Source organism: Tyto alba, unplaced genomic scaffold, assembly GCF_018691265.1.
Source record: "Tyto alba isolate M040663 unplaced genomic scaffold, T.alba_DEE_v4.0 Super-Scaffold_13, whole genome shotgun sequence".
NCBI classification, from domain to species: Eukaryota; Metazoa; Chordata; class Aves; order Strigiformes; family Tytonidae; genus Tyto; species Tyto alba.
Genome location: NW_024881275.1, coordinates 19582385 through 19607914, shown reverse-complemented (window position 1 = coordinate 19607914; position 25530 = coordinate 19582385). Strand labels below are relative to the sequence as shown.

The 25530-nt window shown below is 36.7% G+C and overlaps 1 protein-coding gene across 1 annotated transcript in view; it reads right to left on the bottom strand.

Annotated features, from left to right (window-relative positions):
- Positions 1-8343: 8343 nt before the first annotated feature.
- Positions 8344-25530, bottom strand: part of HSD17B4 (hydroxysteroid 17-beta dehydrogenase 4) — a 69248-nt gene continuing 52061 nt past the window's right edge. The window contains exons 21-24 of the mRNA XM_042787679.1: positions 25033-25122; positions 22966-23104; positions 13651-13778; positions 8344-11838 (exon numbers count right to left, since the gene is read on the bottom strand). Coding sequence (XP_042643613.1) covers positions 11749-11838; positions 13651-13778; positions 22966-23104; positions 25033-25122 — 447 coding nt within the window. The 3' untranslated portion in view covers positions 8344-11748. The remainder of the gene's footprint in view (positions 11839-13650; positions 13779-22965; positions 23105-25032; positions 25123-25530) is intronic.

Genomic DNA, 25530 nt, shown 5'->3' with positions numbered 1-25530 from the left:
TGAGGAAATGGGAAATGGAAAGAGAAAACAGACCCCCAGTTGTTTGCACAGTACAGTAGGACTTTGAAAACTTAGTTTAAGAACCTGTTGTAGTCATCTGCATGGCCATGAGCAAGTCAGGCAGCTTCCATGTGCCAAATTGTCCATTATTCTGATAAGTTTAAAAGTTATGAAAATGGAGGCCACATAAACAATACCAGCAGGAAGATAAGTACTGGACAAGTACTGTCCAATGAAGGTATCAGTTCCAACTCAAAACCAGAATCCCCATGAAAGAGCTTTTAAAAAAAATGCACCAAAAAAACCCAGACACCACTCCCTTTTAAGATCTTCTGAAACCAAATACTGTAGAAAATTTAGGATGCAAAGTAACTGTTTCAACCAGTAGTAACTTTATCCTAGAAAAATAACTAATAATAATGCTGTGTTTGAATTAAAGTGAAATTTAGCATAATCATATATAGAAGTACTGGAGGAAGATACTGATGTTTGAGCCTCCCAAGGAAAGAGTTCCACCTGACTGTATTGCCAGAACAGAGTTAATCACCTACAAATGTGTAAGAAGCACTCTGGAGCACTGCTGATGATTTAATTCTCCTTCCTGTCTGGCTGGATTTTTAATTAAACAAAAATTTTCAAGGAACTTATCATCAGAGCCTATTCTTCTGGGGTTCTCTGAAGAGATTGATTAGCATCAGTCCACTTATTTTGCACCAGTACCAGCAATCAATGAAAGCAATTATGCTCATAATAGAATACACAGAGAAACACAAGATTTGATGACCCTTTAAAACTTCAATTATCCTTGTAGCTAAATAATACTGTTAAAATAGTCCATCTATATTAATGATTTATACTGCTGACCAGTCCTACTGTGCTTAACCACTTGCTGCACTAGTTAGACAGGCTACCTGGAGTTTCTAGCTTTTTCTTCCTTTTGGAATACAGAATGTAGCCTTCACATAACAGATTTTTCATGGTTAATGACAGGTAGTAATGTGCGTGTACTTTTGGTTTTATCAGAACACTGTTTTCATTAACTGGCCATAAAGAATACCATGAAAACAATATTGATATTCAAGATGCACAAGACATAAACAGCATTTCTGGACAAGCAATGCATTTTCCATTTCATTTGAATGTAGACAAGCTGTTACAGAGAAGGCAGCATTGAGATGCATGTTCATCTGAAAGATCTATGTCTTAGAATACCATTGTGGTGGCTTTTATCACATGGATCTCGAAAGTTTAAGCAATGTATCTGCTACTTTCTACACATCATGAACCTGTGGCGAGACCACAGCAGAGGCACTTAATATTCCAGAGATAATAGATCTGTCTCTGAAACAACTAAAACTCCAGCTTCACTTGCTGGAAGAGTACACCCTCCTTCTCACCAGCTCCTTCCCCTTGCCTCATATGCCCAGAGGAGCTCCCAGATCGCTGAACAGATGAAGCAGATTGGGTTTTAACTGGCAGCCTAAATTGGAGATCACCATCTGAGATGATCAGGACTCCTTATATGTATTTGAATGCCACTTCTTCATATCATAAGCGTTAAAGGAGGAATCAGCAGTTTCAAGACACAGAGTGCACACAAAGTTAATGTAGTGTTTAATTAATTCCAGTCTACATAACAATGCTTGTTAATCAAGTCAGAATTTCAAACTGTGTATACATTTGCATATTTATTCACAATCACAAAAAAGCAAAATAATAGATTGTTTAAAGGTGCATTGTTGCTTGGAGTTAAAGAGTGATGATAAAGTGTTTGTGATGAACAAACTGAGCATTATTTATAGCAATGGATTTATTAATTACTGATAACATACATGACCATTTGTCCTGTGTTTGAGTGAGTTGTGGGGTTTTTCTTGGTGGCAGGGGAGGGGGCTATAGGGGAAGCTTCTCAAAGCTCCCTCAGCTCCAAGTCAGTTCCACCTCTGCACCAAAACTGAGCCAATCAGCTGCACCTCTGCGATAACATATTTAAGAAGGGACCTGGTGAGGAGAAGTTGGACTTGTGAGGAGGAGTTGCAGCAGCTGCGTGAACACCAAGGTCAGTGGAGGAACGGAGGAAGAAAGGAGGGGGGAGGTGTGCCGGAGCAGAGACCCCCCTGTACCCTCTGGTGAGACGGCAGGGTGGCCCCCCCTGCCACCCATGGAGATATACGGTGGAGCAGACATTGATTTATGGCCTGTGAGGGGCCTTTCATGGATGACCAAGGTGACTGTGCCTGAAGAAGGCCAGGATCTTGTGGGGACAGTTAGCCCCATTGTTGTAGTTCAGTGCTGGGAGGACTGCAACATGAGGGAGTGTCCCACACTGGAGCAGTGTGGGGAAATGCTGTGGCCTGTGGGAGGGACTCACATCAGAGAAAGTTTGTGGAGGACTGTCTGCTGTGAGAGGGGGACCACAATGGAGCAGGGAAAAGAAGTTCCAGAAGCTCCCACCATCAAAGATGGAAGAAGCGGCAGCACTGACTGCACCCCCCATTCCCTGCCCCTGCGCCACTGGGGGAGGAGGTAGAGATATCGGGAGCAGAGCTGAGCCTGGGAAGAAGGGAGGGGTGGGGGGGAAGGTGTTTTCAAGATGTGGCAGTGCTTCTCACTGTCCTACTCTGTTATGTGTTGTTGTCAGGGTCTGTAATAAATTTATGTTCTTGTTTTTTCTTCCGTTCATGATTCTGCCTTTTGCCCATGGCTGATTTGCCCCTCCCAGTCCTATCTCAAATCTCAAGCCTGGCTTATTTTTCCCTTCTCATCACTGGGAGGGAAGGGAGGTGTGAGTGGCTGTGTGGTACTCAGTTGCTCTCTGAGCTCAAACCATGACACCAGCTTTGTAGCAGTAGAATTTCACTGAATACTAATACCCTCTAGAATTATTTGTCAACTGAGAAGTTTGAAATTGGTGTTTCTCAAAGGGCAGTTTGTACTGCCATCGTGACTTCAGCTACTTGACACAATGTTTGTCTTGCTCCAAAATAACCTTAAAAAACACATAAATGCTGAAAATCCAAGAAAGAAGCATTAAAAGTTTCAAACTACCATTATGATGAAGAAACTGAACGGAACAACTTCTATGTCTGCTAAAATCACTGATTACAGGCAGGAAACAGTGGCACAGCAGAGCTGCTCTCAGGAAGACAGTTACTGACAGTGAAACCAAAGAGGCTGGAACGCATATGCAGCACGTCTGAAAACACAGAATGGGCTCCAAACACTGATTCACAGCCAAGAACAGAAAGGACTAGTGGAACAACTATGTTGACACAGTGTATGGACAGCATCCTTTTTTTTTTTTTTCATGAGCTTTCAATTTTTTTAAAAGGCATGTGCTAAGGTCTGTTGCAAAATATAGTTAGAATAGCTAAAATTCATAATTACTTTTCCCTAACAATTAAGATTTTCTTACTTATTGCATGTAATAGAGGACAACTACTCCTTCTGAAAAAGGACATAAATGAGCAAAATAGTGCAATAATTTCACAAGTCCATCTATGTTGAAACAAATAAACCTGAAGAGATATAAATAGGAAATTAACCAGAATTTAACTGCTAAGGTTACTAGAAACTTTGTATTAGACAACCAGCATCTGTAGTAGAAGCCAAAAATATGTATAAGCATGTTTTGCTACTTCACGTACAAACCAGGAGTAATTTCAAGCTAAGTGCAGAACATGAACAATTATTCTGAGTTAATGCAAGCATGATAATTACAGCACTTGAAATGGAATGGTGATTGGCACTACCAGAGCATAAAGGGGTGCTAGTAACAAACATGGTAAGTCATTATCTCTTGTGGGAGGGAGAGACACAAGTAATTACTACCTGCAGATCACTGAGGAGCCAGTTGAGACATATTGTGAGGGAAATGGCAATGTATTATGAAACCAGTGTCTTTACTGAATCTGTAATTTCAGTATCCAGGGTTACACTTCAGTCTATCTGGAGTCATCCTCTCCACTTCCAAGCGTGCCTGTGGAACATACTGCCTGAACAAGGTCCTTGCGGGGAGCAGGACCGAGATGCCAGCAACTGCACAGCTGGTTTTAAGAGGAATGTTTCTTCAGTCCATTATCAGCTGTGTGCAAATTCAAAAGAGTCATTATGATCTTTTGTGGTCTGCTTTTATTTGCTCTTCATAAAACAAGTCTAAGGCAATAAAACCAGATACCACACCATTAAAATACAGCCTGGTTCCTTCAGAAATTATTTTAAAATAAGTGAAAGAGCCATAATGCAGCCTGTCTTTTGGTTGTTTCTGTCAATCACCTAGCAACAGAGTGACACAGTGCTCTATTAAATATACATGTTAAAACTCTTGGAGTACAGAAAATAGCAAATATATTTACAGTCAGACTCTGCTTTCATGATGATTAATTTTATATGTAAAGAACAGACTCTGCACCTACCACCCAGCAGTGTTTCAAAACCCAGGACCCCACTGCTGCTTTCATTTTTGGCCTCTTCTGAGGGGGAACGGTTTGGTAAGAACAAACTGCGTGGGAGTACTGCTCTCCCCAGGTTGGTATGGGTTAATGTCTCCATTTTGGTTTACTTACAAACAGTATTTTATCAGCCCAGGAAAACACTGTTTTATGTATTTTTTTCCCCTAGCTACAAAATCTGTTTAACCTCAAAAGCTCCTTAAAGACTTGTGACACTGAGAAGGCTCTTTGAAAAAATTACTTTCTTACTGGTGGTAGCAACACACTTACTGGCAGGATTTCGCAAACAGCTCTGAAGAACTGAAACATACTTATATATATATGTTATTACAATCTTATAAGTCCAAAGCTACCTGATGGCTCTGTTTTATAAGAGTCATTAAGTATCAGATACATTACAGCCTCCAGTGTCTAAGCCCCTGGGAAAAAAAAAAAAAACCAAAACAAAACAAAACAAGAAAACCAACCAAACAAACCCCAAACTTAATTTTTTTAGTAACCATGAAAATTCCTTCCCTAACCACAATCCTGCTAGGAAATAGCAAGAGGCCATCATACAATCTCACTCTATCAAGCCGGCACTTGGCTACCAGAGCGCTCCACCTCTCAAAAGTGATTTCACCATTCCTTTTGGAATAGTGAAAAAATAAATAAAAGCATGTCATCCTGACTGTAAATTGGTATTTCCTTTCAAAATAAGGTATTTGGATAATAAACTTGGCCTCAGATTTTAGGCTCATGATTTTAAGATCATGAAAACTACTGAAATTGCAGACTCATTAAGTGGCCTGGAATGAATCACCAAGCTTGAAGCTGCAAAAGGCATGCAGATATACACATTTCTTCTGAAAACAAAACAAAAACCCCCAAAACCTCATGCTAACTTTGAAAGACCACAAGTGATCAGATACTTGATTTTATTCCAGATAGATCATCTATCAGATCATCTATCAGAAGAACTTCCTAAAGTCAAACTGGAGTTTAGTCAGTGAGGAGCTTTAACAGCCTCACAGATAGATGACTTCTGGGCATTTGCTTAACCCAACTGAATTGGTGATTTGGGTCACACACTACACAAGGAATGTATTTCCTCATTTAAAATTTTTCTTTTTTCCTCAGAAAATGAAAAATAATAGGCAGGTGTTTGGAGCTTTTTTCTTCCTTTTTTCTACATTTATGGTTTTCCCTGCTGTGCTTGGTCACATACGTGAAAAACAGCACTGAAGAATCAAATAATCAGAAATGCATTTAAAATATGTTTTGAGCTAGGAAGGTTATATTTTCCCTGATATGGTCCTCAGGTGGCCTCATTTTATCTTTATGAAAAAAGAAACACCTAAAACCCCACATGTATTACATTCAGTCAGAAACTCTGCTACCTTTTATCATCGTTTTCTAACAGGATTACGATGCTCTCAGCACCATAGCTATTATGAGCTCTGATAAGGTTACAGCAGATACCAGAATGGCATTGTCCAGCATTCATAAAAAACAGGCTGAGCTTCACACAGCAGAAGGCTGAACTGTGCAGAGCACAGGCCAGTTTTGACCAGAAAAGAAACAAACACAGGGAAACAGAAAATAGGAAGGTCAGGCAGCTTCGTGAGTCTCATGCACTTTACCTCAATGGAGAGACCAGTACAAATAAAGAACAGCACACAAAAAAACAATATAAGAGAAAAACACTTGTATAGGGCTTTGAGATTTAACCTAGGCACATTGATTGATGCAAGTAGCAATTCAATTTCTATTTTCTATGGGAACCTGTTGTTCTAATAATATTGGAAACACTAACTAGATTGTAGACTCTTAAACTCTAGTATGAAATTACAGTTTGGTTGGTTGGTTGGTTGTTTTTTTTTCCCTGATCCTGTAGGAACAGGAAATTGTTTGGTAAAGTTAGAGGTTGTAATCAAACCTCAGCAATTCACTGTGATTGTTTTTTTTGGCATTTATAGTAACATACGCTTTTTTTAGTGTGCTGCAGATAGAAACACAAACTTATACCTACTTATTCCATTTTTCACTCAGTTCACAGAAGTCCTGGAATCCCAACTGCAAGACTTTTTTTTGCAGCTTCCTTTCTGTCCTGACTCAAGGCTGAGTGAGATCCAGATGGAATCTAGGTGTCAGAATAGACTGTTCTTTCCCATTCCAAATCCAAGTCTTCATAAACTACTGACACTGCTACATTAACCTATGCTTGTGCTCCTTCTGACATGCCTTCACAAGAGAACTGGCAAAATGGGAGAAGGCATAGTTAGGGAAGGGGAAAGAAGTACTGGTTAAAAAAGATGATGAATTCAGTACACTGATTTGCTGAAACTTTTTAAAAATATTTCAAGATTGTATGAGATTATATGCTTCTACAATTAGAAATGCAAAAGAGTCTGGCCCTAACCTAAATGAAGTATTTCTTTAAATTTCAATATATCCAGTTGTTCTTTCATCTTATGTGATGCCCACTTTTTATTAAGGTAATATTAATTCTAGTGAAAAAGGCACTTGACATCATCAAGGCATGTATAACATAGGGCAACGTAAGAGGAATAATATTCTAAAATGGCTCAGTGAAAGGCATACACCTTACACCACATAATTTGCAGAACTTCACATATTATTGTACCTTGCTTGATTCTATCTTTGAGACACAGTGACCTTAAAACATGTGATTTATTTAGCAGACTATGCAAACTTCGATAGTATTCAGTGAGAGTCACAAAGACATCCCTCTTACAGAGCTCAGCCTATCCACTGATCTAAGATCTTATCGTGCCAGTTCAATGCACTGATTTTTAGACATGAAACGTTTGAATTGTATTGTAAGGGTAATCTAGAAGTCACATACATGCAGCTACATTCATAGTCCACTATATTTTTCCTAAATGACTTCAGATATGCTGATGTCCAATGCTGTCTGGGTCAATCTGCTGGAGATAAGAGACAATGGCCTAAAGGATGGAACTTCCTACTGCAGATGAATCATCATGGAGAACTCATTCTCATGTGAGTAAAAAGATAGCTGTACCAACTCAAGTAGAAGAAGATAAACATTGTAGGAATTGGGAGATATTAGTATCTCATTTCTCCCTTTACCCTGTCAAAGATTATGATCAGAAAGAAAACACAGCAATGAGACTTATCCTTTCTTTACACAGATCTTTGTTAGTGCTAGAAGGAGGCAATGTTATATAAAGACAAAGTCATCACCTTCTGTGTGCTTCCCTGTGCCTAAGGCTTCTGGAGGGTAATATAAGATTTAATTTCAGTGACATTGACCTCTGCCAGGGTATATTGCATTATATTAAAGAGCCTTATTTAAATTAATAAAAAAAAAAAAAAAGTACATTAAACTAATTTAAAATGCTTATTTATCCAGCTTAAAATACTTTGTTATAGCACTTAATTCTTCCATTTTACAAAGCATTTTAATTTATTAAGGTGACTCTTGAGTGATGAAGGACAGTTGTTTTTACAAATAGCTCAGCCCAACAGACCAAAATTCAAATAACCCTTAGGAGTGTGGTGCTTTTGGGGATGTACAAATATGTCTTAGCAGAAACAGCATGTAAGTTTCTGTGTCTGAAGCTGCTGAAGTTTACCTCTCTCATGCCTCTGCTCCTCCCTTATTTTACTCATTTTAATATGAATGCACCTGTCAACATTTAAAGAGCCGTTATCTGTAATTATTGATGACAGCTAGAAGGTATATTGAATTCCTCTGAAATAAACTAATTAAGAACAGTTCTAGTGACTAGAAAGCATAAATTCAGCACATGCTTCTCTGAAGCCAATAATAACAGAAAAAAAAACTTATATAACTTTTCCCATCCATTATTACTGCTCTCCCGCTTTAATTAGAGGACCCGTAAATGACAGAAGAGGACATACATCAGTGGAACAGCAATTTACTTTTTGGAAGATGGACATAATTGCAAGCCAGCAGGAAGACTGTAATGAACGTAAGGAGAAAGAAAAAGAGAAATAAAGTAATACTGTGCCATGATTAAAAATCACACCGATTTACATAATCAGGTTTAGCATTAATTCAATTATTCCAGAAAGACAAACAACTGAATTCTTACTTACGACTGCTACAAAGTCTGATGTCCAGACTTTACAATGAGGTCCAGACAGCATCGTATTTACATATATACAGAATTAATCAAGACACTATAAAGCACACACTGCAATAAACAGCAGTCAATCTTGCCGTCCTCTACATTAAATAGAATATATGCACTGTTAAGAATTTTACTGCCAATATACTTGTAAAAGCCTCCTTATTTTCTAGAGAATTCAGCAGTATCACTGAAGAGCTATCTCAGATATCTGGCAAACAAGTAGGGTTTTACAATCCAAGGTAATGCTGCTTATCTCTAGCAAAATGAAAACATTCAAAGCAGCAGCTACCCTGAAAAAAAAAAAAAATAAAAGAATGTATTGTGTTGCTGTTTCATGTCTCTAGGCTGTGTGGAAATGGATACAACACTACACTGGTATTGTGGCTGCTGCATGACAAGGTCAGGTCCCCAAAACACTCCAGAAAAAGACATGGACAGGTTTGAAACATGAGTCCCCAAAACAGAATGACACTGTTCTAGATGAAAGCAGCTGAGAATCATTCAAACTGAAAGCAACCACCTACCAAACTGGTTACCACTCCCTTGCATGGATTCTCTTCACAATACCCGGGTTTAGTACTTGTTTCTGAGAATACTACTCTTAAAAGCTAGCAACCATGAACAGGAAGTTTTCACATGCTAGGAAGAAAACAAAACCCAAAACTTCCAAATCACTTCAGGTATATATTCACCATAGCAAAGAGACCTTACCTTCAACAGTAACTGGTTCTAGCATGAGAACATTCTGAAGGGAAATGCATTGAGGTACAGTTGAACCAACATTCCAAAATGATTCGTAACAGCTATTCAGGCCACAAAGCAGATGAAGGACTTAAACACCCAAATTATGCTCCTAAAAAAGAGACTACCGCAATACCAAGGGGTGTGCTCAATTAACCTTGGTAAGGAGAGCAAAAGGAAGAGACTTTTGCAGTAAAGCAGAGAGGACTTCCTGTTCCACCCCAGGTGTACACCTGTGACCAAGTCATGGTAAAGGAAAAAGCTGAAGTCGGGTTAAAGTCTAGGATGCCTATGTCAAACACCAGTGTAACTTCAGGGTGTATCTTCTGTGTTTTTAATTAAGGCCTGTATTGGGGATGCAGTTGAAGCATGTGCGTTTTGTGTCCAACTGAAAATAAGCAGGATAGAAATAATCACAAGAGTACCTATAATTGTTATAGTTCTTGGGTTATTCTTTCATCTTCACCCAAGACATTTAGTAAACTGATGTTCTTTGGTAGACTGAACTCCAACCTGTTAAATCACAACAGGTTTCAACAGTACCAACTTCCCTTGCCTGAATATTTTTGCTTCCCACTTCCAAAGGGAGGAAAAAAAAAAAAGCTTATTAACAGTCTGTTCCGTCTCTGTAGAGCAGCACTTTAAGGTTTCAGACAATCTAGGGGCTGAGAAAAAATATCACCTTTTGTGAATTTTCAAGACTATGTGATGTACAGTAAATACCATATTCTTAAATGGATTTATTGATAATTGCTTTCCTAGACTCAAAGTTAGTTCCTCACAGATCCTTTTTCTTAATACACATATTTTTGTGGTATTATATAGATTTATAGACACAAAAAGATAATTTTTTTTGGTGTAGCATGTGCATGCACAAACATACAAAGCTGCAATCAATCTGTCTTGCTCATACAATTTCTTAGGAGAGAGTAATAGAAGACACCTTTATCTATTTGTCACACAGTTGCTTGGTAAATAGAAGCAGGGCAGTACAAGCAATGATTAGGTCCTACTTATATACAGAAATGACTGCTGTGAAAAAGATAAATGTTAAGTGGTTAAAGGATATTTCTTTAATCTTAGATACTAGATGACCTTTTTGAGGTAATGAACATCACTCTTATCCTGTTTCCCATCTATTCATGATGTAATTTATGTAAGATACTTGCTGATATACTTCAGGTTCTTATTTCTCTGCCTGAATCAAAGTATGGCTGTTAGTACAGCTGTAAATAAATCTATTTGTGGAGAATTTGACTCAGCTTACAACATGTAGAATTTATCCTCAAACTGTCAAACTCATCTGCAGTCCCAAAATGCTCCTTAATGGCTAGAGTCTACTCACACAGTCAGAGAAGTAATGTACCTCCCCATTTTGGGACACACACACAAAACAATGAAACTCCATCCTCTAAAATAAAGCAAAATGATTGTCATTCTGACCAAGGAGACAAGCCTTAGATGGCCTACATTCCTCAAAAGGTATCAACACAGAACAAGTCTGAATGAGAAAAAAAGATACTGAGCACATAAAATGTTGGTCACACTGGTGAAATCAAATTTCCAGGTGTTCATGTGACTATCAGTGACTCAGTGATTAAAAGCATACTTTCTTCAGGAAAACATATGACCACAGCTGCTATCTCAGTTCTGGCCATAGTTACAACATGAGAAATTCACTCATATCCTTCCCTGCTGTCGTAATGCTGGCCCTCATGACAGTGAATTTACATGAAGAATAATTTGGCTACAGTGACAGCCTTTGGTGCAGTGTAATATCTCTCAGATGAAAAAGCTTCCCCTAGGGAATTAATGCTTACACATTTTCCATGTAATTTATAAGAGTAACATATAAAAATTACTAACTAAATAAGGTGGGCAGAGCTGAAGTTCAAGAGTTTTTTCCTCTACAGAAAAAAAACACATAATGACAAGATGTAAATAAGTGTAACTAACTTCCATCTTCCAGTTTTTCTAACGGGATCATGAGAACTTAAGACAAAAAATGTTCATTTAAATAATAAACCAGCTAGATTCACAGAAATTAGACAGTCTAAGGCAATATAAATGAAGACTGATAGACACGTAGAAGGAGATATCAAAGAGGAGTATTGGTTTAATTTTCTTCAGAATTAATATAGAAATATATGCATCTTTGTAAGAACTACATACATTTTATTTAGATCAAAGCATGCAATGAAAAAGGTATGATTCTCTACCATTGCTAAGAAACAAAGAGAGGACAATATTAACAGTTACGCTCATTTCATAATTTTCTGTCTATAGCAGTTAAAACAGCCTGTATATTAGAAGTATAATGAATCAGTACATTGGTGTTAAGTAGCTTGCAAATGTTTCAATCACTGGTTCTGAACTAATCGAAGCTTCTATCTTCTGAAGTTCTTCACTGCTTTCGGAGATGATCAAGTAGTTCAGAGTTTGGCATAATCTTTCAGGATCAATTCCAATTTCTGGCTCATCATGATGTTCCCCTTCACTTTAAGTTTACCAGAAAAGAATGCCTAAAAAAAGATGAGGGGGGAAAAGAAAAAAAAAGTATTCAACTGTTCACCCACAACCCAAGGAGTTGCCAGAACCAAACAAGCCGCCAAAGGTAAGTGTGGTTGTTCAGTGCTTAGGAGAAAGCCTTCAGTGCACAGTGCTCATTGGACATTTTTTATTAACAGAAAACTATCCGTGTACAATTTTAATAGCATCCAGAATCACAGTTTTCTATCTAGAGTGCAGGCAAGGCCAAGTCCATCACTCAGGGGGAAAAAAATAAACACAAAGAAACTTCAGCGACCTCCATTTCTTTTCTACATATCACACAGAGGACTTTTCCTGGTGTAATACAAACTTCTTCACAGAAGCTGATGGCAAGACTTAAGCAGGGCAGAAAAATAAACATCACAGTTCTCCCTTCTCTATGCTATACATATCCATATATCCTTATATGAAATGAGAAAATGGAATGAAAAGGCAATTTAATGAAAAATAAAGGCCTAATGAAAAGGTCAGCTACTCACACAAATTCTTAACAAGTCCAAACAGCAACTTGCACAATACACATACACACATAAAAAACAGGAACTAAACAAGATTTAGTTGCATTTGCAGAATCATAGATCAACCAATATTTTCACTGAAGTGTTGGTACATTACGTTTTTTTTGTCTCTACTTCAAAGAGCTGTATACCCTGTTTCAATCTAGTTCAGTATTTTTTTAAAACTAGTTTTGCTTCGCTGTGGCTTTGCAGTTTGAAAGCTCTTTGAAAGTTCTGAAACAATGTGATTTTGCATAGTTCCATTAACTTGAAATACATTCAAATAAGGAATAGAGAGAGCCAGCAGAAAAAAATTTGAATAGATGCTTTGAGCTTCTTTAGATGAAAAACTTCACAGAAACTCAAAGGAAATACTAATGTCTAAGAATAGATAATGTTCCTAAATTGCAATCACTGTTCTTTAGCATTCTGAAGATTATACGTCAACATATTGTTTATTTAGGCTTTATGCCTGCTATATACAGAGGGTCACAAAGGATTTTACTCATGTGGTGTGTAGGACTTAGAACAAACATTTGCCATCATCGTTAGTCTCCAATTTTACAATCAAAGACTCCAACAACTTCTGCTTGGGATCAAAGAGGAGGAACTGTTTGATTTATGATGAGCTTAATTAAAGTTTTCATTTGCTCAGGCTTTAATCTGTAAGCTGACATGCTAACTTTGTGACAGTTTAATTTACTTTTACACACAGCATTTTTATTAGTAAAATTAGTAGTTTTAAGCAGCTGATTACTCCAAGAAGCTAAAAGTGCAGACCCAGATCACATACCTTTCTTAAATCATTCTTTCCCTTACAAATCTACCTAGTTTGGGTGAATTTTGACCAGTTTCAATGGACCTACATGCATGCATTGTCTGATATTTCTCTTTACTGAAGTAGTAGAATTAACTCAGAATGTTGCAATACATACCAACTTCTTGCAACATGACCAATCAAAACAGCCTGAATGATCAAACTGACAAACCTTAACCTTGCAAATCATGTACTGTGAAGTGCCAGAAAACAACTTTTGTACTACCAGACTTTATGTCATTTGATGTATCTTTGTCTCAAAATGATAAAGATGGTATAAATTCCTCATCATGTCTTCTGACTAGTTCAGTATAAGGTAATGATGTGCTTATACCTCATCTGACTCTGATTTTCACTGTCAAAACACACAGCGTTGTGGATTTCAGAATGCAGTCATGAACCAGAGCTTCATTTAAGGCAAATAAGATGTTCCCATGCAAGTGAGTATGTCTGTGATGCACAGGTTTTACCTTTTGAGGGTTAGTCTTTTGTTGTACCACGTCCATGAAGTCCTCATCAGAGATAGTGAAGGTGGTATCAGCAGAACTTCTTGCAGGTCCTTGATACACTGCTCCAGAGCCATTCTTTAAGTCAATTGCTGAGAAAAAGCAGCAAAGATAGTTTTATTTCAAAATAAAGTTTTTCAGTCTAAAGAAGATTTTCACTCTCAAGAAAATTTTCAGTATAAAGAACACTACTCTCCTTACCTATTATTACAAATCATCCAGTCTAAACATAAATCTTGAGCTAACAGCCACTTATAAAATGAAAGGGTTTTAATTCTTCTTTATTGAAAGAAAATCATTGAAATTAGAATAGAAAAAAAAATTATTCCTGCACTAAGGGGAAGGGAGTTTACAGCGAGGACTACCATTTCTTGCATAGATGGCAAAAAAACATTTTTAAACAACACTGAAGATTCACAAGATACTCATTAGTGCAATTACTGCAAAGATGTTAAAGTTAGTAATAAAGCTCTCATGTTTTAAAACAGCATCTTACATTCAGAGAAGGCAAATGTGGTGGTGTTCAAACATGCTGCTGCATTTTCCCTGTTCTGCCCCACAGGCAATATAGCCTGTTCTGCTTCATGCAAAGAGCATTTAAAGCCTTGCCAAGTATCTTTCTCTTCTGGAAAGCCAAAAATTCCTCTAAGTGCCTGGAGCTTCAAAGTGTTCTTTTCCCACAACAAATGACCTGCCAAATAATCTATTACAATATTAACAGTATCAGGTATTGAGTCGTTTGTTTAGAAGAGTATTAGAAGAATATTTTGACAGGAGGTACGCTGCCAAATCATTCTCAGATTTTGCAAATCCGTCTTTCCCTTTATATCTTTTCTTCTTGGTTCCCCCATTTTTTAAGCACAAAAATTAATTATTCAAGTGGATGTTCCTGTAGGGACATGACATCTCTAATCACAGAATCTTGGCTGCCTAGACAATACTAATACTGTCAGTTAGTTTCTCTTAGTTGACAAATTTTTAGACACTGGCCTAACTATGGAGACTTACTTCTGCATAAACTATCTCATGTAATTTTTTCCAAATAATTTTTCTGAAACAGTTAGGTGAACTACACAGACTTGGAAGAGCTTTTGCTTGAGTTAACTCTTTCATTTTCTGAAATCTGTTCTAAGTAATACTTATCCAGCTATAACAAAACTAAAGGGGAATTAAGTGTACAATGATGGTCAGTGAGAAGTGACATACTGGATTATTATTATCCCCTTGATTTTAAGGTAAATGATAATTTCAAGAATAAGTTTAATGGACATCACTAATTTGATGCAATAAGAGAAGAAAGAAAAAAAAATAAATTACTGAGCACCAGATGAACAATCTATACCTTCTAAGTTTGTGGGTAGGATCAAAACCAGCTACAATATAATCTAATATCGTAAAGGGAGCCTTTAAAAGTTGCTTCTGTACATTATGTAGGAAGAGATTATTATTATTAAAAAAAAAAAAAAAATCTATTGAATCATGAAATGCAAGTTTCACAGTGGATAACAGCTCCTCAGATTAAGTTAACCAAGCTTAACTGTCAACATGCTTTTAAAATATAACTCTGCTCAAATACTAGCAGTATTATGAACCATACCAATGTAGCCAAACTGAGCTCCCTCTAAGTGAAACAGCACTGGTCAGCAAGCTCCACATACAAATTCACAAAACAGACACATGATTTTCTGGGATGCTTACAGTTCTTAATTACTTATTTTTAATTACTTCTGGATCTTAGAAGTCAAAAGAGCATGAGTCTCTTCTCGTGCTTCACTTTGATTTCATTAATCTTACTGTCTGTCCCTACCCTTCCTAGACTGTTCCAGAAGGAAATCCAGATGCTGAAAGCCCGACATAACATCTCCCAAAACACAAGAGACCCTCTTCTCCTTCTCTACTAAACATTGGTTGCAAAAGCAATTTTGATATATCTCACTGATAACACTCATCAAACAATTTTAGCAGTGTAAAGTTTAGATGACAAAAGTTAGAATTAAAAAGGTGTAGTGACTCAAGCAAGTTCTAACAACTCTTAGATTTTAATCTGGATACAGTACATACTTTACGTTGTTACAATCCCTGTTTTTTAATTTCTTCATTTCTTATACATGTTTCAAGAGCATTGCTTATCAATCCACATCTATGACTAGCTGTAGGCTCTCAAAGCACAAATATGCCTGTAAACATTGAATAATCACAGTACCATGGGCAAAACTGTTATGTTTAATCACATCAAATCTTCAACCCATCAAAAAATAAAACTCACTAGAAATTTCAGAAAAAAAGAGGACCAAATCAAATAGTATGTTATCTTCCCAAAAATATAATTTCCATTTCCTCTCTATGATTTTTAAAGAGCATTAAGATTTTTGCTATGGAATTTTAAAAAGAAAAAAACCAACCAAACAAACAAACAACAGAGCAGCCACAAAAGAGAAGAGCTCTGTGACAACAAATAGCGTCTTTTTCACAAAAACACGAAGAACCTTCTACTGTTACTTGATCCACCCTTTTTTTAAGCTTTATCATAAATAACTTATGACCTCTCAAATGCAAACAGTCAAAAAAAAAACCCAAAACAAAACAAAAGCCCCAAAGGAACTAGCAGGAGGAAATGAAATCCTGAATCTTGAAACCCTAAGCCCTAATGGGTGAATTGTGGTGAATCACACTGGAGAACGAGTGATCTAAAATACATGGTATGCTGTTATTTTAACGAGCGAAAGAAACATCCCTCATTATTGAGTATAGAAAACTACCCTGAAAACTATCTCCTTAATTTTTTTTTTCACGGCGGTTGGGGGCGGAGATTAGAAAAATATACAATTACTTTTCTCACCTCCTGACGTACACCTAGCCTACAGTATTCAGATGACAACCGAGACTAAACTACAGCACTGGCACACAGACAGATGGATATAAACTAGCAATGAATGAAATGAGCCAAATACCAGAACAGATTTCAACCATCGGAGCAGAAAACATCCAGCTTTCTAGAATAAACAGAAAGGGTGCCTTCTTGTAAAATACAACTTTATGAGATAAAGCTATATAATACAGCTGCCTGCTGCAGCAGGAAATGGTCTTGAGGCAAGTCTGCTATACATGTCTCCTACACACGTCTCCTGGATACACGTCTCTATGGTTATAGCTACCATCCCGTCACTGCAGCTTGCATGCTGCACCACAACTGCAGCAGCCAGCTTGATCATCACTTGGGACCGGCGTAGCTGTCAGTGCTCAGGTGGCTGGAGCCAGGCAACTGCCTCACACTGCTGGTGCAGCTCCACTGCTGCCAGTGACAGATGAGCAGCCGAAAGGTGTCTCCGGTGTCTTTGTTCCTGAGGACATGTAGCCCTCCATGGCTGCTACAGACACAGCTCTTCTCCTAGACATTCACATGGCTGATCCACTCCATGCAAAAAAAGAAGTTTGAAACACGGGCATGGTATTCCTCAATACTGTGTGTAGCAACACAAATTAAACTTAAAGACGAAGTCCCCTTTAAAAATCGGTTTCTTAAATATATAACATTTTAGTATTACATACTTGGCAGAAAAGCAGAATCAAGCAGTTTCAGTGGAAACAACAGTTATCTTTCAAATTTTTATTTTTACTTGTATACGTAAGTGCTATAATGCAGTAATTAAATATTTATGAATTATCATCTATAAGATGCTGTTGTCAGAGACATAATAAAAAGGATAAAAAAATCATACGTGTGCATACATATATATATGTGTATATATATATAGTGTAAAACACTAGACATTGACATTCTGTAGCAGATACCCAAACAGCCTAAAAACCTAAGATCTGGGGCACAGGTTTTGCTTTGCCTTCAAAGAGTGCCTTACCATTTCTAGGAGAGAAATATTAAGGAGTCAGACTATTTTTTGTTTGTTTTGTTTTCATTTCTATTCTGCTTTACAGAGGGTAACTGCAGTACAAGACTCGTCCTCAAAGCAAACGGAACAAAGTGTCACCCACTCTTCACTGCCTTAAGTCATATCGCATAATGAATTATTAAACGGTTTTACTGTAATTTGTCAGATGTTCACAACCAAATGTATGTAAAAATTTCTCCCCAGTTCTCTTAACAAAGTTTTATTCTTCTGAGAACTGGAAAGGAACAGAAGTAACTTCTGACTTCAGTAGTGCCTTCAGAAGCATGATGAAAAGCAACAGATGGGTAAACTCTTCTCAGTACTGTTCTAGAGAGCAATTAACTATCAGCTAACAAATCTCAATGGTAATGTCTCTCCTCTATGGAAAAAGAAGTTGAAATGAAGTAGCTTAACTCTAAAAAAACTCATAAATATTTTATAACCATTGAAAACAGAGGCAATTGTTGTAGAGTAATAAATATGCAGGAGAGAACAAAGCATGCTTTAGGCATTGAAGCCAAGTGGAGAAGTTAAAGGTGGGGGGAGGGTCCCTATAAGAATTTTGTTAAAATGTAAGAAAAGATAGCTCCGCTACTGCAACGTTTATTCCTTAGGTTTTGATACTGTGAAAGACTGTACTGCTTTATCTTCTTAAGAGGATATTCAGCATCCTCTTAAATTAGAACACCTTGCTTCTATAAAGAACTGCCACTAATTAAGACCAGTTGTCCAAAATTTCACGTCCTGAGTGCAAGATGAAAGGTTCTACACCTCCCCATGGCTTCACAACATCCACAGAGAACTACATAAAAGTAAAGGTCATTGTTAATTGAACAGACTAGTGTTACTCATATTAGTGCTACCACTGAGAAACGTCTCTGTAACAACAAAAGCTAAATCCAATTCACAAATCCCACTTCATTTAAAGTAATAAACAAAAACCTTGACTTACTGCAGAGAATAGAGATCAAAAGCTTACAGCTCCAATTAAACAAAAGATTAGAAATAAATATAAATAAATAATAATTTTAAAAAATGTTTTGATTCCTGGAAGTTTGGAAAACATCAGAACAAATCCACACATGAGAACAAATTTCACAGCGGTCCTTAATACTGCTGCTTTCTCTCATTTGTTTCCCTCCCAGACTCCTTCCAGATCTTAAGAGGCTCAAGGACACTAGCAGAAGATGCTGGAGCTACAATCGTTGAGTAAGACAGCAATGAGCTGTGGGGCCCAGATTCTTTCTTGTGCTGCAGATTTCACAACAGCACAAAGCTGTGCAAAAGTGACAAGTCAAAAAATTAAAAGACAAGCCGGCACATCTACGTAATAAATTTAATAAAGGAAAACGTCCTACTAGGTAGCCCAAGAGAACCACAAACACTGCTTGTAAAGGCCTGGGAGGCTCTTGGCAAGAGAGGCTTAAAAAGAAGATAGATAATGAAACAAGTGGCATCAACTCAAGGCTTAAAACAAATAAAAAAACTCTGCCAAAATAATCTAGCTCCTCACATTTCAGTTGGTTCAATGACAACGTGTCAAGAATTTTGACGATATATTGAAGGACTATGCAGTATTTATCCACAGGAACCAAATTTAAATTTACTTTAATGTCGTATTTTCCTCTTTGCTTTATTGTACATTATGAGATCTAGCTCTCAAAACAGCAATTTACTTTAAGAAAAGAGAGAAAGACAATTACAAATTTTTATAATGTAACTTAGCATAACATTTACAAAACTGATTTAAAATTACTGTACACAGCAGATCAACCAATAACGAGTGGGAAAATTTACAAGTAGTGTAAAGAAGAGCAATTCTACTGACAGAGTTGACTAACACTAAAATCTGAAGCAGGTTTGAAACCAGTCAAAATAGTGACACATAATTAAATTCAAGCTATAGCAAAGGTAACATCTTACTATCATCTTCAAGTTTTAAAGTAAAAATTAATTTGTCAAAGGCTAAAATTTCTAACAATGTACAGAAGCTTCCACTCCATTAACAGAAAAAGTCAAGCATTCAAGTCAGTAAATGGCATTGTCAATGTTGCATATTCTAAATTGGCTGTTATCATTCATGTGCATTACAAAAGTCTTGGTGATGAACATATAAAGATCTGTCAAAAATCTTTTGGGTTGTCAACAGTATCTGAACTGGAAGAAAACTGTCTTCCTTTCAATGCAAAGCTATAAACTACTCTCTTCTTCCACAATCCTCATGCAAAATGAATTATGCTAGCATCTGGTAGAAGAGACAGTACATGACGATGCTCTTGAATACTGAATAATAATGTATGCAAGCAAGCAAAAAGAATTAAGCTGGCAATCAATTACAAATCTTGAATGTTTGCCTCTGGAAGGTCTTTTTTTGCTCTGTCTTTGTTTGAGATTTTTTAAGTGACCATAATAGTGTTTAAAAAAATTCCCTGTCCATCTGTGTGTCGTCCACCCCCCAAAATTCCATCATGCAGATACATATACCTTGCCATTAGAAATCTACCATTAGAGTTAGACAGCAACAGTAGTATGCTATTAATCCACATAAGGACAAACTGTGAGAGCTGACACTACAGTTGTCACAATTGCTAACGCTCTGCCAGTGAGTTTACATAACTGTTTTAATTTTTTTATGTTGCAATTTCTTATTTAAATTATTAATAAAAATTAATTTTAATTATTTTATTTTAATATTAACCAACTCCTGCTTCTTTATGCTTTAACTGCTTGAAACTTCAAAGACATAAAAATATTCAGAAAACCACCAGATGACACAGAAAATTCTTTGAAATGTGATATACAAAGGCAGTACTTGTATACCAATATTCCTAATGAGAAAAGTAAGCAACATTTTCTACAGACACCCTTCTTGTCACTTAGATATTTAAATTCAGCCTTACATATTAACTACAACATAGAGACTACAGTAAAAGTTTCTATACAGTACATAAACAACAGCCACTGCTCTGACACCTAAGCTTGAAGGAACTGACCACACTACACAAAAATTCACAGTAATTTTTCCAAGATTTTGGAAAGGTTTCATTTAGGCTCCTACTAGTAGTCAGCAGCAGGAAATGTTTAATATATTAGATTAATTCCTCCACCCTCCATTCCACAGGGAGCTTTAAGTAGTTCCAAATTCGATTAAAAGTACAGATACTGTTCACTGCAACATAAGCAGAAAGAACTGGACAAAGTAAAGTTATGTCTATTTAATCCATTTTAGCTGGGGAAATGTGCATTAGAAGAAGGTGCTACTGTCTTCCCACTGCTTCAGCAGGAAACAGAAGAGAGGACAAGCTCTGTTTGAAAAACAGAAAAGACTGACTCTTGATTTACTCAAAACAGGAATACTCCTCTCTGGATGCAATGGCAAAAGCATCCACCTGTTGTCTCTCTAATAAAACTTGGTCTCATGAGGCAGGTAAGATCACTGCTCAGGCCTAAGTCTTTAAGTGTGCCTGTTCTTCATTGAGCAGTTCGCAGTTTAAGGTCTTCCCGAGTAACGGATTTTATTCATGATTTTAACACTCCTCAGCAGATTTTTCTTCCATTGACTGGTCCCTCCATTCTTTGAACATACATAATACTGAGTTTAGGTGACAAACAAAGCAGTTTAAAGACGATAAATCATCTTGAAGATACTTTTCCAATTGTTATTATAAACATGACCACCACTTATATTACATCTAGTTACACATGAAACAATAGACATGACTGATGTAGTGTAGAGTGATTCTCTAACACACAAGTATCCACTTTAAGTGTTTTGGAGTTTAATTTATGTGCTTCTAATGTATCTTCTACACATGTAAGCAAGAGCACAGGAAATACTTCATAAGCCTTCTGTCCCGGTTCAAAGTGTAACCATAATTTAAATTATGGAGTGTAAATGTGGAAAACTGCAGACAGTAATAATGATTAGGTGCAATAATGAATTTTAAGACAGATCTTCTGAGTTGAATTATGTCATATTTACCGCCCTCTCATTTTGATGTATAGGTACTCAACCTACATAATCTTCACTGGTATATTCAAGACATTGATATATAAAATCAATGTGGAAATCACCCTTTATCCCCCAAAACTTGCTCAAAAGGCGATACAGGTAGAACAGAACCATCCTGATAAATCTACATATGATATTTTTCTTGAAACTTAACAGCAGTCTTGCTACTCAGAATCTCTGCTGGTTAACATTAGGAAAAGAGAAAGTGAAATCATAGGTTTCTAAACTGCTCTGTAAAAGGAAGAGTAGTTTCTTAAACACAATAACCATTTATTGAGAGCAGACATTCCAAAGATTTACCAATAGTTTTAAAAAGCCACCGTCTATGGGAAAGCACAACGCAGGCCTTATCTGACCTACCAACACGTCAGTCTCTCCCCTCATCCTGTCAAAGGGCAGTCCACCTCATCTGTATCTCCCCCAAATCTGTTCTGATTGGATCCAACCATTAAGGCCAATCAAAATGAAGCAGTCTAAGTGACAGACTTGACCCCAAGACTTGCATTTCTCCACAAAAAAACTGAAGGCCTGGAAGTTACAACCTGACTATGGTTTATTCCTTTGGAAAAACTTTACATTCTATTAACAGATCACTTAGGATACCTTAGTAGAAAAACCTGAATATTTCCAAAGACAATGAAATAGATCCAATTACTAAAATTAGACTGCTTTTTGAAAAAATGCATGTCCTTAGAAATTGAACACAAGAGAATTTAAGGAAAGTTTTTTTGAGGAAGCAGTTTTGTCCCCATCAGACCTATTCACATACTTGTTTAAACCATGTTACCAAGGAACACTTCCCCTCTGACCCATTGCTATTACAAGTTTTAGTGTCTCTTCATCGCCCCAGTCCAATGCTTAAATGATGGGTAAGCATCATTATACCTTCATTAAGCCTTGATCTCGGAAAATTCAAATGGAAACAAATTGGGCTATATTTTTACTGAAGTCACAAGAACAATGCAGTAGAAATAAATATTTATTTGTTTTAGATTAGTTAGTGTGTATATCACCAGCAGACTAATTACTGTAACACAATGCTCCTAGCAGGTTAATTTAGCCTGATTTTCTAAGTGTAGTGGTGATCTATTGTGGAAAATGTAAACAGAAATGCACTGAAGCTCTAGAGGATGGGTGGCCTATGCCTACAGCTAAGTAGAGAAGTTACAGAAGTATATTCCTAGAAAGGTTAGTAACTACAATTATGGAACTTTATCTGGCCTCCTTGTCACTCATGCATTCAGATTTTTAGGTCCCAGTGACTATTCATCTACTACTTTATGCTTATTTTCACAAAATCAGTTTAAACAGAATGAGTATAATTAATCTCACTTCATTAAAAAAATGCATCAGAGCATTATATAAAAAGCTACAACTTACTCCACTGCATTGCTTTTTTTCCATCTTTAGTGATGTCCCATTGGAATATGGCGTTTACTTTCTTTACCAATTCATTTCCAATCTCTCTTATGCGGCGACCAATTTCTTCAAACACAAGGTCACTCTGCAGCCCTGCAGTCTTCAAAGAGAGCGAGTATGAAGAATTTAAAATTGAAACTCTGTTAAAAAAAAGTACTAAATACATCTATTAGACACTGTGTCCAGGACAGTGTCTAATGCAGTATTATTAAATGCAATTGAGATTTCTTCCACCACAAATAATCACCTCTAGCAACTGTCAGCATTAAAGAGTACATTCAAACAGAAAACGCTTCATGGACTCTTCCTTGAGAATTATTTCAAATCCTGCTTTTGCAGGTTTTGTCATTTATCACTACAATTTAAGGTATGTTTTACAATTAGGGCTCTAAGGGCTTCTAAACTGCCCTTTATTCCCTTTGGAGGATAACCATTGCCACTTTTTCCATGGTGAATCACATGTTAGTTTTTAGAACCAAAAAATGTTTTTACCAATAAATACATTACTTTAACTTGACATGGAAGATGTTCGAAACATACCACACTATGAACACAGTCAGAAATCCAGTGCAGACACAATGTGTTTATCATTTAAGAATAGGATTAGCTGCATTTACATTTTCAACTTTTACAAACACATTATTTTGCAAGCCTTTCATTGTCTTCCTTTAACAAGTATTTGTACTGGATAAAATGCTACACTTTAAGAAGCTACCCCAGCGACATTTTTCATCTAACAAGAATTGAAACAAAGAAGATCTCGTAGCTTTACTTGTTCTGCTTTACGTATCTGTACACCAGAATGCAATACCTATGCTGCTATCTTGTCACCACTTTGGTTAAGCCAAACATTCCCAATGACATCTAAATTTGCCAACCTTCACTCACTCAGGCTACTTTCCCCTTGGTGGATGTCTGTCTCTGTCAGCAAACTTCTGCCAAAGCACCTTAATTTCTCAGAGTAAGCTTAAAGAAAAAAAAAAAATGTTCTTCCCATGTTAAAAAAAATTATGCCTATAATTATTTCACTGAAAAGTTCTGATGCTTATATGTTTGAACTTCAAATGCAGATGTGGCAACAGTTCAGAATGTTAGAGGACTAAACACAACCAGTGAAAAGGAACAGGTTCCAGGAATACATCACAAGCTTTATATGAATGTCACTACCTCAGTACTTCATAAACTTCAATGCATTAAAGTTTCATCCTTTGAAGGCAGGAATCAATGGTGATAAAAAGATATAGTTTATTAAGGCAATGCACTGGGCACCTGTTTCTTTTAGACCACATTAAGAACACAGGATATCCTCAGCACTGCACGCACAATTCTGTCTTTTGTGGAAAGTCTTAAATACATTAATGCAGAGGATTTTAAAAAATATATACAGTATAAAGTGCATATCGTGTTAGGTCTAACCACATGCACAAACAGCTGTCAAAGCCTTCTTTGAAAATGATTCAATGACAAAACTGTTCTTTTCTACGAGTATGTTATCTCATTTTCATTTGTTTTGTTCTTCTAATGCCTTCCTGTCACCCTCCCCATGTCCCTCTGAAGAAATTAGAAAGAAAGGTCACGCACTTTTACAACTTACACAGTTTGATCTACAAAATATAGACAAAAAGATTGTTTTACAGGCACAGCCCCAAATTATAGAGACTATATTTCAATCTTAAATTATCGAAATTTTCAAATTTTCAAAATTTGTGGCCCTCACTGGTGCATTCCTCATTTGTTTTGTAACACGCAATGCAATGCTTATCCTAACAGTTCAGCTGGCATCAAGCGCTTCAAGCTTCATCAGCCATCCTGTGTATCGTCTTAAAATGTCTGTATTTTACCCCTCAAATAGATCCATGAACTTCTGTATCTTTAGCAATGTGTGTGTTCACATTTCTGAACCCATATACTCATCTGAGTACTGCAAATAAGACTGGTACGTGATCTAAGTATTTTTTCCATGTTTTTCCAGAAATAAAGCCTAACTATGCTGCTTTGCAAGCTAAGACTTCTATTGTTTCCCCTCACCTTCACAGACTCCTGAGCAGATGGCTTATCCAAGGCTGGTACTATATCCACATAGCCCCCTGCAATAGCAACTTCTCCAGTCTCTTTGACCTGTGGTGGGTGAAAAAAATTACATTAAAGAGGTAACATATTTGCCAAAAGTCACAACAGAAGGGTAATGAAGGAGTCTCATTTACATTTTAAAATCAGAGATGGAGAAAAGAGAAAACATAAAAGTTCCAGAGTGAAAAAAAAAAAACCACCCCATAAATGCATTGTAGCCTTGTGGCAAGTTAGTATACTATGCTTTTCAAACAGCTCTTCAAACAAAATATTTGTTTCTTCAGAAATTACACCAAAAAAAATGTTTTTCTGTTCACAAAATGGTAGAAAAACCTTATTTATCTGAACATTTACCTCCAGTCTTATAAGTTAATGTTAATTCATAGTTGTGAGAAAGAAGTTGTTCTAAAATGTTTTTCCTTGAGGTGGATCTGCAATTAACAGGAGCTCATCCAG